The 15,852-nt window shown below is 39.2% G+C and overlaps 1 protein-coding gene across 1 annotated transcript in view; it reads left to right on the top strand.

Moving 5' to 3' along the window:
• The first annotated feature begins 1,704 nt into the window (after positions 1-1,704).
• LOC108792434 (protein Shroom1-like) overlaps positions 1,705-15,852 on the top strand; it is a 27,214-nt gene continuing 13,066 nt past the window's right edge. Inside the window, exon 1 of the mRNA XM_018563217.1 lies at positions 1,705-2,482. Coding sequence (XP_018418719.1) covers positions 1,705-2,482 — 778 coding nt within the window. The remainder of the gene's footprint in view (positions 2,483-15,852) is intronic.

The following is a 15,852-nucleotide window of genomic DNA, read 5'->3' as shown; positions in this document are numbered from 1 at the left end:
CTCTCGGCAATCTGGCCTGTGTCAGGTATGTTGTTATTTTATCTCCTTTTTCTAGTCCATCTCCTGATATGCCCTGTTTAGGGGATTTTTCTATATGATAAAGTCCCTGGTAAAAGTCGTAGAATGTCTCTGCAATTTCAGTCGTGGAATGTACTACTGTCCCAGTTTTATTTTTAATTTTGGATATGTATGTAATGGATTGTTTGGCCTTAAGTGCTTTCGCCATAAGTCTGCTAGGTTTGTTCCCCATCTCGTAATATTGCCTTTGTGTTACAGTGAATGCCCGCTTAGTATCTATCTCCATTATGGATTTAAGCTGTTCTCGCTTTAGTGTCAGTTCCTTCAGTGTCTTTGGATCTAATGTTGTTTTATGTGTTGTTTCTAATTGATGGATCGTTTCCAATAGGGTCTGTATGGCCCGGGTTCTCCCTTTCTTGCGATGGGCCCCTATAGCCACAAGCTTCCCCCTTATCACTAGTTTATGCGCCTCCCAGATACTTACAGCTGACATGCCCTCTGTTATGTTCTCCCTAAAATAGTTTTTCAAATCCTTTTCCAGTTCTTGGATAACCAACGGATCATGTAGCAAAGAGTCATTCAGCTTCCAGTTATATTGCTTACCCCTCTTATTCTCAATATTCATAGCTAGCTCAACAGGAGCGTGGTCTGAGATTGTCATAGGTAGAATATTCACTGATCCCACTTCCTCTATTGCCACATGATCTATCAGTATCCAATCCAGTCTTGAGTATGTATCGTGTAACTGGGAGTAGTATGTAAAGCCGCGTTCCTCTGGATGTAAAATTCGCCATATTTCAACTAGTTGGCTTTTAAATAGCTCCCTTTTCAGACGTGTTTCCACCCACACCGCAAGGGTAGTTTTTGATTTTTAACCGGATATAGGTTGAATATGCACTATAATATACCCACATCCAGATTGATAAACGCTGAATGTCTGTTATCTGCAAATGTACATTTTTAACCTATTTTCATTATCTAAAACAAAAACTATATTTCTTATTTATCCTGCAGGAATATGCAAGGGAAGATGATCATCAAACAAAGGCCACCATCACCATGCAATGAAGATTGACCAATGATTTTACATTTCGTCATTCCTGCTTAGTGATGTCGTCATTTAGTAATGCTATAGATGAATGGAGTACAAGAAGCACAAGTGGCATTTCTGCTCTTAGACATCAGCTAATCTCGAGTGAGTTTCCAGATAGGCTGACTCCTGTAAATGCTATGGCTGCCATAGTGGACTCTGCGTATAGCTCATTTTCTGGTGGTTCCTATGTTGCTGATTATCAGACTTCATTTAAACATGGTATTTGTCATTTGAACAATGAACAGGTTTCTTACATGGACTCTGAATATGTAAAGGCTATTTATAATCCTAGTGTAATAGAACACAATCATTTGCAGCAACATCCACATTGTGAAGATTCTAAAGAAGAAGCTAACCGTGGCCCTGGAGGTCACTTTAGTCAAAAAACTAAGAGGAGTCCCACAAGCAACAGCAGCCTTTGTTTACCTGAACACAAAATAAGCAGACCCCAAAGTCAAGCTCACAGCCCTCTTTGGGTAAGAGACTCTTTGCAGAACAAACTGAGCCAATCTTGTGCTCTTTCTGGCAATATGGAAGGAAACAGCCAGACTCACTTTTCATGCTCAACATTATTGGTTTCTTCTGAGGATATGATGGCACTTAGTGAGGTCAGTAGCACTTGTGATGAAAACTACCAAAGTTCCCAGACTGTCAAATCAAATAAAGACTGTTTTCAAGGAATGGATATCCATACAGAAAAACCATTCTCTCTAGAGAGCGAAGAATACACCCACAATAATCACTTTGATTCAACTGTTGATAATCCCCAAAGGGAAGGCAAAACCAGTAAAAGCACAAGACGTTCTTGGAATGAGTTTGTGTCAGACAAACTTCGTGGGTATAAGAAAAAAGCTGGTTCTTGGAAACCAGCTAAGGAGGTTAATTGTTATGACGGAACAAAAAGTGAAGAAGTAGAGAAACTGGCACTTAATCAACAACAGAAAGAACAATATCAACTCCTAACTCAGAACACAAAGGATATGGAGTGTGACAATCTTGGAAAATACGATATCAAATACAAACGTCCACATACAAGAACCAGCCAGATAGTTTATGGTGTGCACATCGATGATTTATATGAGCAACCTTTAGCATCGCTAAATCGTGATGATCTTCTTGACATTCCTAAAGCCCATAACCTTAGGAAAGATGCAACCATAAAACCTATTCCTTTACTTTCACAGAAGCTAGATGTTAGGCCTCAAAGTTCTAACTTCTGTGATTTACCCAGTGAAAAAATCACCAAGGCCTCAACACCAATGCTTTATCATCTTGCTTGTAGCAACAACAGCTCTTTGGCAATGCTGAACACCTCAATACAAACTAAGCAACTAGACACATGTAAAGAATCTAATACCTTTCAGAAGAAAGGTCACTTTTCTGCATCTCGGGTGGCTGAACCTCAGCAACCACTCCATAAAACAAAAAGCCAGTCACAACTTGATGAAAACCTTGGAAATGAATTCACTGATTGTGATACCTCAAGAGGTCTAACCTGTTCAGCTGAGGAAAGTTTTATGCTTGATTACAGGGAGAAACTTAAGATTGCCCAAAAAAAAGTTTTAAGAGAAACCTCTTTCAAAAGAAGGGACTTGCAGATGAGTTTACCTGTTAGGCTAAAACTCAATCCTCCTAAAAGACCTTCAGTTGACCATATAAGATCATATTCTTTATCCAGTCCAAATGAAGAGGCTACATTTACACAACCAAACACTTCTGCAGATAAGGGTCACAAAAAAGATGAGTGGGAGAAGGCTACGGTTTTAAGAAAAGGAGGAAGGAAACGACTGACAAAAGAGCAAAGGAAATTATGTTATTCAGAACCAGAGAAGCTTGACCATCTTGGCATCCATAATTTGGGCTTGGCTTGGAACAATGATGGTTCAGTTCAAAATAAATCAGGGGATCACTATAGGATGAAATCTCTGGATAAAGAACGAACCCTTTCTTCTTCAAATATTTCAAAGACAGAGTTAAAGCAAATCCAGCACGATGCACTTGTTGAGTATATGGTGCGAAAAGCAAACCAGAGGCCCAGCAGCTTTCATCAGTCCCATGTGCAAAAGACATCAGGAAAACAGTCCTCCCCTGAATGGAAAAGTATAACAAATGAAACACCATGCAGTGATGAATCCTTAAAATATATTCACAGGAGATCAACAGGAGCGTCCTCTTCTTATGATGCTACAATGACATGGAATGACAGATGTTTAAAGCTGTCTCTTTCAGGAGAACAGACACATTCAGCAGACTCAGTGGGGGAAAAGGCCACTTATTTTGACCAATGTACTATAGACAACAGCAAAAGTTATTCTAAAGAGTTTTCCACCTCTGGCTGCCAGGAAAGATTAAAGGCAAGTAAACATACTCAGGTAACATGTTCGTTTTCTTCTAGTTATGTTGCAGGTATATTTTGTACCATATTAGGAAATTAGTTCTTTCTCATCATTGGAAAACAGCCCATTGATCCTTGTTTTGTATTGTGATAAAAAGTGGATGGACCATTAAAATGTACACTTCAAATGAATCAGCAGAATACTAGTCAGCATTGCCAAATCATGGGACTGTTTTGAGTAAAAATCTCTTTCTCACCAAAAAGAGTCAACACATTCAGGTAGTGTGTCTCTAAGCAAGCATGCTAAAGGAAATGGAACCCTTGGTATTTGGCTTCTATGAGCATTGTGGGTGTTTCATTGCATTACAGATTGCAGAGAGTATATTGTTTTAATCAGGTTGACATAGAGGGGAATTTATCAAAACTGGCGCAAACAATATGGGGCAGTTGTGTATGGCAACCAATCAGCTTCTCTCTTTCATGTTCAAAGCTTAACTGAGCAAACTGAAAAGAGAAGCTGATTGCAAGCCCCCCCATGTGATAGCAGTCAAAGTAAAGTAAAAAAAAAAACAGTTTTTAAAATTAAAATGAAATAAAATAAATCTAATAATAATAATAACGCAATCTGTAAACTGGGCATGTTGGGTATCGTTTTACTCGTTGTAACCTCATCTTTTATATTTCATTTAAAAAATGGGTAATTTGTTGTGTTTTGGGGCATTTAATTAAATTTGTCACTAAATTTTGGGGTTTAATAAAGGAGTTGCGCTAATATTGCGCAACATAAAAATTTTCAACTACCACCATTTTATTCTATAGGGTCTTGGCATTCAGAAAATATATAATGTTGGGGGGTTTTACGTCATTTTCAGGCCTAAAATGTGGAATATAACATGGGTGCAAAAAATGAAAAAAGGGCCTCAGTCATGAAGGGGTTAAACCCCATCGTTGCTAAATTCCATTAAATACCTTTTCTCTTTTCTAAAATGTATAACAACTGATCAATGACAATCCAAGCCATTAAATGTGGGGCTGTCACTTCTTTAACGTGTATGTCTGAGTGAAAAAGAATATATAGTACATCTCTCTTGAAGTAATTGAGGTACCTTGTCTGTCTAAAAAGCTGCAAATACAGAAAAATATTTGTTATCCTACCAGAAATCCAGTGAACCCCTTACTTCCTGTACTGAGCTTACGCACGCTGGCCATATCATGCTGAAGTACCAGACACCAATGAGCCAATTTAATGGTGTAGTGTGGGGGGCAGAGGAGATGCAGGGTTTATAGGGGGAATTTTGGAGGATGCAGGGTATATAATTGGGGGGAGGGATTCTGGACCGTGCAGGATGTATGGTGGGGATTCTGGAGGGTGCAAAGGTGTATGTGGATATTCTAGGTGCAGGGTGTATGGAAGGGGTTTCTGAAACATGCAGGGTGAATGGGGGGATTTTCGAAGGGTGCAGGGTGTATGGCCGGTGTTCTGGGGGATGATGGGTGTATGGGGACACCAGAAGAAAACCTGGAGGTTGCTGTTGCAGCCACTGACACCAGTGATGGGGGGTTACAATTACTGCCAATCACACAAATTTTTTTTTCTTGATACCTCCAAGGCATGCCTCCTAATTTTGCATGCATCTTGGTGCCTTACTATCTTACTGTATGTACCTGCAGTTGCCTGCACATAGCTTCAACAGATATGTGCAGAATTCCCATGAGCCCTGAAACCCAGGGTGCTCTGTTTTAAACTCAACAGGCTTGTTGGTACTTTGACCATTCCCTCCAGTGCCCGTTCACTGACCTGAAGCGAGGTGCAGAAGGGCTGGGCCAAAGCTGAACCTTTTTTTTGCATGATAGAGCTTTTAGTCTACAAAGGAGCTATTATTCTCGAAGTGCCCTATCAATGTTTTGGTTTAGTGCAGGTACACTTTAAACCAGTGTAGTTCACATGGATATAGTCACCAGCCCTTTCCTCTTAAAGTAGCAATGCGCCTCACTACTAAATTCTAAAATTCTTCTGCTAGAGGTAAAAAGTCATTATTTGGGCCTGGTGGCTTGCGTTTGGCAGCTCTCTACAAAGTGGGGGTTCCTCACAAGTGGGGGGCACAAGATTGAGAAATCCATGTGTAATAGAACCAATATGAGTGCCAAAACCACATTTTAGGAGTCCACAGTCTTTTAATGATGCCATCATATAGCAGCAGGAAGCCAACAGCTTATTATTTTTCTCATACGCATGTTGTGGACACTGGCACTAACACTCACTGGATTTTGTTTTGCCCATCTCCTGCCATAGTTCTGATTGTTTGTTTAGGAGCTTTGCTCTGGGCCCATTAAGTATTTCAACACATTGTTTAACTCTGAATTGTGGGATAAGTAAATATTGTCTAAATACAAGAGTCAAACGTGTTCTTACTTAAAGTGACACTAAACTCAAAAGTTAAATCTCAAACATACATTCAAGTACTCCAACTATCAAAAAAAAATGTATCTTATTTGTGTATCACTCAGCTGTAGATCCTCAAATCATTTCTGAATTGGTGCTGACATTGTTCTTCCTTCTGGAGCGATGGCTACTTTTGTTCTCCATTGTCCCTGTGTATGTTGTAAAGTAACCACCGCTCCAAGCTCGCTCACCTGATGTACTACAATCTCAATACAAATTGGTAAACCAAACATGAGGTTTTAGTCCATCACGGGAGTGAGCTTGGAGCCGTGGCTACTGTACAACATACACCGGAACCATGGGGAACAATAATAGCCACCCTCGAGGGAAGGACAGTATCGGCAAAAAATTCAGAGATGATTTGAGGATCTACAGTTGAGTGATGCACAAATAAGATACATTTTTGTTATTAGTTAAGGTAATCAAATGCATTTTTAAGATTTAACTCCAGAGTTTAGTGTCACTTTAATCTTGGTGTACTTTTTAAATTTAATTTAAATATATTTCTCAATAACCACAGAGTTTTGCTTTAAGCCCTAACAGAGTATGGTCTGGTCCCCGAAATGCATTGGCTTCTTGTTGCATTTTGGTAAAATCAATAAAAGACTTTAGACTTCTTAAATGTGGTTTTGGTGCTCTCATTGGTTCAATTACACGCGACACTCTAAAAGATGTTACTCAGAATAATAGAAAATGCATTCAAAGATTTGAACCTTTAGGGGAATACTCAACTGAGCACATTCTCTGTGACTGATAACCTGTTTATTCTGTTGTGCATATTTACAATACTTCCCTTGCATCTGTTTTATCGCTGGGAGTTTGCAAAGACAAAGACCGCTATCAAATGGAATTAAAAAAGTTCTTGGCTTGGTGGCCACATGTCAGGGATGCTAAAAACGTGTGAAGCCACTGTGCTTTCAGCTGTTCACTGTACTGCAGATTAATATAGAAGTAGCATCATAGCCCTTATTAGAAATATTACATCACATGCAGCTACTATCAAATAGCTGGCACTTATGTTTACATTTTGAAATGAATCCTAACTATTTTAAGAAAATATTCTGCAAAATAAAGTAGTATTAAACTCTCAAACTTCTTTCAATAATTAATCCAGATTAACCCCTTCATGACTGAGCTAGTTTTTAGTTTCTGTTCCTAAATGACTGACACACTTTTTAAATTTTTAAATGTTGAGGTGTGTGGTCATTGAGGGGCACTGTAAAGCTTTCTCGCACAGGGCGCCTAAAGGCCTAAGGCCGGCCCTGGTTATACATATTTTGTAGGGCTACAAATTCTTCATGGATTTCAAAGAAGAGGGTACAGCACAAGCACAGGCCCGACAGGCAGAATTTTGACAAGTGGCTTGGCACCACTGACAACTGCCCTCTGTACCTTTTTTTTAATGAATTTCATTCTCGTATGCATAAATGCACTGCTGCAGTGCTAGATATTAAAGTGCAACTAAAGTTTTGGATAGAGTGGAGAGAACACCTATCAGGTTTATATTGCTTTCTGTGTCCTGGAGATCATTATCACAGAGCGGGAAAGAAAATCCAACATTTTGGGTGCTCACCAGAATAGGAATATATAAGAAATCTTCAAATAGGGACACTAGTTCTGATGGCCCTACTGACCACAAGGAATTCCCCTCTCTTTGGAAGGATTTCCTCTTGTGGCTTTAAGAGAGGAAGTGAAGCGAAATCTCCCCAATGGGATACAGATGGCAAAAAAAGCTGACGGGAGGGGTTATAAACCTCCCTTACTCTATCCAAACTTAGAAAAATATGTTTTTGCTTCAGTTCTACTTTAAGCATACAATGTGTACAGGCACCACAATGTTCTAGGCTAGCTTAGATGCAGAGTAAGTCTAAGCTAGTCTAGGCATGCCCCACAATCATAGAGTTGTGGAGCATGTTGTACAGCATAGGTTCATAGGTAAAAGGGATAAACAAATCTGCCCAAGTTTGAATCTGATATGGTTTGGTGAATCCTATTAGTAATTTAGCGACACTGAATTTAGTGTCAAATCCTATTGAAATTTATGGGGGTGAATCCTATAAGTAAATTCTGGCTTTTTTTTAGGACTAATGGGCAAACTATTGTTAAAAAGATATTGGGTAGCAAGACACTGCCATGAGGGCATGTACCAATGCAAAAATACATTGAAAATACCATGCTGCTTTGAGGGTGACATTAATTGCACGAATCCTTTAAAATATAGGTGTGGGGGATGCCTTTTAAGCTGTATGTGGTGTCAGCAATAGCAAATATGCTAATATTTGGCAGTGAGTTTGTTTTTTGTTTTACAATTCACTTGCCTAGCATATAGCATCAGCACCCCATTCTGATTTAAAAAAAGGATTGTATATCTGCACATGTAGTGACTGAGCTAGCACAGGGAAAAGAAAGCACTTTTGATTCATAGAAAACTGAACAGAATGGGGGATAGTGTTGAATGTGGTTAAACTATTATGATTGTTATAATATTATGATAATCAAAATTTGTTCCACAGTCTGGGAACTAAGGCTTCTTTCACACTGGCGGACTCTATTTGAATCGGGTCCGCCTGTCAGTTTTTCAAGTGGACCTGAACGGATGCCCAATGTAAGTCTATGGGCATCTGTTCACACCCGGTTACCCCCGCCTCCGGCCAGGTTCGTAGACACAAATGGATCAGAGATCTGTTTCGCTGGACCGGATTGTGTCGGATCGGGGGTAATTTGATGTAAACGGACAAATGTCTGTTTACGTCCGATTTCCCCATAGACTGACATGGGGTCCAGTAATTGCAGTTTTTTTCCTCCATCGCAAGATTGTGAATGGTGACATCCGCTCTGTACTGCTCTGATCAGTAGAGGATCTGTTCACGGATCCTTTCTTGATCAGCCCATGTGAAAGGGGCCTTAGGTAATTTCTAACTTACCACAATCACAAAACAAAACAAATGCATATATTTAGGTTTACATGTCAACAATGAAAAAAATCAGGCACAGGTAAGTGTATGAACTGTAAATATGAATAGGTTATTCCCTCTAAAATTATACCAACTGAATAGATTAGAAATCTATTTCTAACACACCAGTGATTTTAAGCTGTAAAAACGACCTGCAGAATTAATGAAAAATAAACCTGAGACCTTGGTTGATTTACTAACCTTATAAACACGCCACTAACAAGTATACACATCTGTAGTGTGTTCCCTCCCAGCATGATCTATTGGTGGAATCTAGACACCTTTTGTAGTGTGTACACACCCAGCAGGTGTGTTGTGCAAAGCCAAGCATGAATTGCAAGGTGATGTTGTGTAAATTAGCTCTATGTTGTGTTGTTTGTGTTGATGAATGCAGGAATGTAAATGCATGAGCTAACCATTTTTGTCTAAACTGTGAAGCAGCATTATATATGCATCATGTGCATGATTTTTCCATATATCTCATTAGTGGAAATATGCTTTTAGAGACTTTTTGGTTGATAAATACATTTTGCTGTGTAAAAATCACACGCACCTAGTGCGTGCGTGTGTTTAGGGTAGTAAATCACCCCCCTTGAGTTGCAGAATGTTGACACCCAAGAATTTGGAAGTTAGTTAAATGCCAAGAGGGTGTGTGATTTTTTTTTTTTTTTTTTTCAGTTTTGCGTGGATGTGATGTGTGTTGAGCCATCTACTAATCTACTAATATTTCTGCACTATTGGGTGTCCCACCAGACCTGATGGCAAGACGGCAAAAAAAAAGTAACATTCTGGGGTTAGGGGCCAGAGATCTTACCGTATGGGACCCCATAAGAAAAAAGGTTCCAGTGAGTGCTCACAAACATTTATTTGAAATAGTATAATGTGCCCAATAAAATTGTACAACTTGTGTGAGAAGGATTGCTACATATTCTGTTGTCAATACATCTACTTTAGCAAATGACCAATAATTGTTGTTTGCTTTTCTTTCAGAACTCTGTTGGACATATCGCTTTCTCTGCATCACCACTACAAAGTAACAGCAATGTTTCCAGAAATAGGTAAGCAACATGGATTCATTAGCCAAAACAAATTAATGTTCTTCAGTGCCAAGCGAGTCACTGAGTGGGAACAGGCATGCAGCCAGTGAAGTCTGGAAGCTTCAAACTCACATTCTAAATGCTTAATCCAAGTTTTTTGCTTTTGTATTTGCAGTCACAGAATGGACATCTAATATATATATTTCTGATTTAGACTTCTGTAGGTTGTGCATTTCCCCCAATAAATTTACATTTACTTCTGTGATTTCCAGAGAAGAGAATGTGAATCTCCATTAATAACAGGTTTGACGTACTGGGGTCCTATAAAGTGGGTTGAATAGCTCCAGGTGTCATTCAACCTAAGGAATGAGTGGCACTGGACCTCTTTTTATGTTGCTCCAAGAGCCAGTGAGGGTGGGCCTCAGAGCAGTGAGTCTGCAGGGGATAGCGTCAGAGAAGAGGTGAGTATTACTGCTGCATTTTCATTTTTTGAATGTTGTTTCTGGATATATATATATATATATTGATTTGTCTGGATTTGTTTTCTCATTTTGTCTCTCATAGTTGAGGTCTACCTATGATGCCAATTACAGGTCTCTCTCATCTTTTTAAGTGGGAGAACTTGCACAATTGGTGGCTGACTAAATACTTTTTTGCCCCACTGTATATATATATATATTGTGTGTGTGTGTGTGTGTGTATATATATATATATAAATATAAATATTTATATCTCCAAAGTAGGTATAGAAGCACAAGTGGGTCTTAACAGCAGAGATAAGTAATCAGCATTATATTGTCAATGTTTTCATGGTGCTCAGTCCGTCTTTAGCAAGACACTCAGAGGGGAATATATCAAAAACTGGAGCAGACAGAATCCGGAACAAAATACTGCAAGTCTACAAGAGCTGCATCCAACCTACTGAAAGATGGCAAGTAATTCAGAATTTAATTTTGCACTTGCATAGCTCAACAATAGCAACTACCAGCTATGGAAGTTCAAGCTTGGAATGCTGCTAAGCAAAGAAGACTTGTGGCAAGTGCTGAGTACAGGCAGACCCACTAATGGACCCGCAGAGGAATGGGACAAAAAGATCAGGCAAGTAAAAGCAATTATAAGTCTGCTAGTGGAAGACGACCAGCTCATCCACATAAGAAAAGAAAATACAGCTACAGGTATGTAGACTTCGTTACAGATACTGCATGAGTGTTCAAACCTAAACAGTAAACTATATCTTCTACGTAAGCTATATAAGATGAGACAAAGGCCAGGAAATGCGCGAACATGTGAATGCCATGCTGGAAATCGTAGAACAACTACATGCAATTGGAGAGGAAAATTAAAGATAACCATGTGGTGGCATTATTGCTATGCAGCCTTCCAGAGTCATACAGTGCTCCTAATAACGCTTCAGAAACCAGACCTGAGCAGGAACTAACAGTAGAATATGCTAAAGGAAAATTAATCAATGAATGTGACAGATGGAAAGAAAATATGCACAAGAAGAAAATGAGAAAGCCCTTAAGGTGCACGAAAGCGCAAAGCAAAACGAAGAAAGCAGAGCGTGTTTTCGCTGGAAAAAGACTGGTCACCTGAAAAAGGACTGTTCAATCTGATAAACCAAGCAGAGAAGGTGAGAGGCACCTACAAGAGAAAGAGCTAAGGCATTCACAAAGGAAACTGTGGGCACATCATGGAGTGCTACCTTTTAAGTGTCTCAGAACAGTATACCACGTGGACCAAGTCAAGTATTACTGTGGAAGGTAGCGGTCAAGGATTCTTGAACTGCATCACACCGTCGAGGGACAAGCAGAATATCCTCGTGAAGAATATACTGCATGTCCCAGACCTAGATGGAAGCCTTCTATCAGTGAAAACCCTTGCTAATAACGGTCTCACAATTCAATTCCGAGGTGTTGAATGTACAATCTGAAACAATAAGCTAATCCTCGCAAAAGGAAAATTGGATGAACACCTATTATAAAGAGAGGCTTATCAGAAGATACAACGTATTCCCCTGCCAAATGACATTCAAATACTGTATGGAAGCAAAGGCCACAAGAACCCCACTTCCACAGGCCACTCAAAGCAAAACCACCCACCCCATGAAGCTCATACACGGTGATGTGTGCGGACCAATGAAAACTCATTAGGTGGGAACAGATATCTATCTGAAGAAACAAGGTATAAGGTACACCAGATGACCACACCATACACTACTAAACAAAATGGTGTAGCAGAATGGAAAAATCACACTCTTATAGAAATGGCCAGATGCATGCTGTCAGACGCCAACCTACCTAAGAAGTATTGGGGAGAAGCAGTCATGACTGCAACATACCTACAGAACAGACTACCATCAAAAGCCATTGAAATCACCCCTTTTGTAATGTGGCATGGATCGAAGCCTAGCCTTGGGCACATCAGAGTGTTTGGCTGTAAAGCGTATGCCTATATTCCAAAAAAGAAGTGATCAAAGTTTGAAAACACAGCAATTGAATGTGTTCAGATGGGCTATAGTGAACAAAGTAGGGATATAGAATCCTCCACCCAAAGAATGACAAAGTGACAATAAGTCTCAGTGTTTATTTTGATGAGAACCCAACAGAAAACCCGGGACTTTGTGAAGTGAATTTATCCAGTGAACTAGCAAAGGAAGCTGAGCACAGTGAAGCCGCACAGGACTCTGAACAAGACGTGGAACTCACAATGGATAAGTCAAATTCCATGTTAAAATCTGCTGAACAACCTGAAATTCGACAATCCAATCAGGCAACAAAGGGAATACCACCCTAAGTTGTCATATACTGCTAAGACACATAGCATACTCAAACCAACACCGTGGGAAAACATAGACAAATTACTAAAACACAAAGCCAATCAATGGCGAAAGGGAGCAGAAGAAATAAAATCACTCCCAAGAAAATAAAATCTGGACACTCAAGAGCAAGCTATTATCGACATGAAATATTGCTCATCAGAAGAAATGACTGCGGATGCACTCACAAAGCCATTGCCAAAGGATCGTCAGTTTTCCTTCAAGAGAAGCTAAACGTCATATCAACGCATATGCTGATGAGAAGGGTCGCTGTGCTTCATCTAAACACATAACCAACAGTAATGGTTCAAGAAATCAGTGCTAACAGTCTGTGATAAATACTACGGTCAGGATAGATAGCAGTACTATCTCATCCTAACACGAAGCAAAAGGAGAAATCCCCCTAGGAAAACATACTACTTACAAACAGTGGTGGGAACAAAGCTTACATTAAAGACAAATAATGTCTTCCATAAAGCAATACAAATTGGCCCACAGAATTAATCATTGTAAAATGCTACAGCTAAAACAATCTGAGATGTTGTTCTCTACTGATTAAGCCTGCTTCATTATTTAGGAGTTGATCAGATATGCATGTCCTTGCATTGGATAATCTTATGAGAGAGTCTGATCTTTACTGATCTTTACTAAGCAGATGCTCAGAACCCCTCATTTTTGTGTTGCACATCCCTCTACCTTTTTTTCTGCTTTTTTGTTATTGGTCATATCAACTGGCAGCTGGAAAATAATTTACATCTTTAGTCTTGGAGCACCATCTACTGACCATTCAGGAGAAAACGCACCTAAATATTTACAGACTACCTGAACAATTACAGTGTGTTTTTATTTTAACTGCTATTGTTACGAAAGGATCAACATGTAATATTTAGAATTGGTTTGCGTCGTGTACTTTTTTTTATGATATATTGTTTGTGAACCCTTTAGTTTTTCTTTTGGATCAAGTACTGTATTATTATTATTACTAGTTAAACACTTATTTCTTAGCTTTACTGAACTACTAGCTTAAACAATCGAACAATCATGTTGTTAGTGGATTTTTTTTATTTGCTGTAACCTTAGCCGGATGTTTTCTGTATATGCTGTTAAAACCTGTGAAAAAAAAATGAAAGTTTGTAATATTTTTAGTGACCTTTTTATATATGAAATATTACATATAATTTCATATTTACCACTATGGGCCAGCAGGTGGCAAGTACTGAAGCAATGTAACAGGTTGGAGGATCTGACATAATAGAGTGTTGCATTGAAATTGGACTTCCTCTGATGTCCTGTGTTTGTCCTCCACACTAACCATACAGATGGCAAAACATGTACATAAATATTTGGTGTGTTTTTACTCCCCGTGTGCAACATCATGACACCTACTCTGGTGGTCTCATTCCCCCATGTGCAGTACCATGGTGCTCACAATCTTGATGGGCTCTTGCAGTGCCATGCCTCGCATTATCCTGGTAGTCTCATTACCCGATGCGCATTCTATAACCCAGCTGTTTCTGTACATTTACACATATCCCACATGTATAATATACCATCATTTTCCCCAATGCAATAAAAATGCAGAAAACAGTACCATCACATAAATTAGGGGGTAAGGCAGACATATAAGATTGGGATAGTATTAATCTAGTAATCTTTGTTTGACTAGCCTTAATTATACAGTGGCCAGGGGTGCAGATTTTGAGAAATTTGGATTGTGGTGGATCATGTAGGATACCAGATGTTTTTTCTGTACTCAGCGATTCTGCTTTTCTAAAAAAGTGAATGGAGGATCATTTGTAGTTCAGTAGTAACTAGTTTTGTGGCTGTAATTACAGATCTGAAAAATGTGTGCTTACATGTATTTACTCTATCAAAATGTATTGTATTATTTAGGAGGGCCTCATGGACTGAATAGAGTAGAGTATACACTCTTATCCATTATCTCTGTACTTTAGAGCACTACTATTTGTGCTGCGCTGTGCCTTTTGACCTACAGCCACAAAAGCAATGTGATGGGTGATTCAGAACATTCTTTGGCAATTCATGCGGTTATGTATCATGCTGTTAAGTAACTTATATGTGAACTAGGGCTAGCACATTTATTGAATGTAGGAGTGCCAGATAAGATGAAACTGTGCAAAATGGTTCAGAGATGAGTGTAGGGGTAAATGTCTGTATATAGATTTATTATTATTACAGTTATTATTATTACTGTTATCATTATTATTATTATACAGGATTTATATAGCAGCAAACGTTTGTGGATTGCTTTACAAAATAAAAGAAGACAGAACAGTTAAGGCTGTGACACACTGCAGGCACAGCGACGCAAAGCGAAAAAATTGCAACCTTCCACTTCGCACCGCAGCTTGTCTACACTGTAGTTTGTACTGTATTTTTTCATGGTTACCTCTACAGAATCTGCTTGTCATGGATACCTCTACAGAGTGGATAAACCAGGTCGATTTTGGGACAGTGGTGGAGAGCCAAGGCACAGTCGAAGCTGCAAACACTACCACCCTGGTAGTTCTGCCATTGGCTCCAGGCTGTAGAGGGACTACAAGTTTCAGCAAGACATTATATAGCAATGCTGCACAATATTAAGCTGAAGCCTCTCCAGGGCTGCGTGCGGGTCTCCCCATGGCTGTGCGGGCAGCGGATATCACCAGTACTATGCGAGTGGCATGTGTCACCAGTGCTGTGTGGGCGGCCTGAAGGATGAGGTATACATGTGGGGCCTGAAAAGTGCTGTGTACTAGCGCCGGGAAGGTCCCCACAAGGCTACCGTTATGTCTCCAGCAAGTGCAAGACCTTACAGCAGCTGAAATAATTAAAACATTAAAGTGCCATTATTAGCTTTATTGGGGCATTTTTTTGGAGTAGTGTACTCATGAAAATGCCTAGTATTGGCAACGATACCAATACTGGTATCGATATTGGTGCATCCCCAGTCAGTGCTGTTTTGGCAAAGGGGAATATACTTCATATATGGTGGGAGGTCAACATGTTATGGCTGATTTGGTGTAAATGCCATGATTTAATTATTTAATGTTTAATTATTGCATTAATAAATATTCTTTGTTGATTATGAAATATATTTCAATTATTTAAAAATTATTATTATTTCAATATTTAAATAAATATTTCATTAAAT

The sequence above is a fragment of the Nanorana parkeri genome, unplaced genomic scaffold (genome assembly GCF_000935625.1).
Source record: "Nanorana parkeri isolate BGI_ZX_2015 unplaced genomic scaffold, ASM93562v1 scaffold643, whole genome shotgun sequence".
NCBI lineage: Eukaryota > Metazoa > Chordata > Amphibia > Anura > Dicroglossidae > Nanorana > Nanorana parkeri.
Note: the sequence above shows the minus strand (reverse complement) of the source record. Positions and strands in the feature narration are given on the sequence as shown.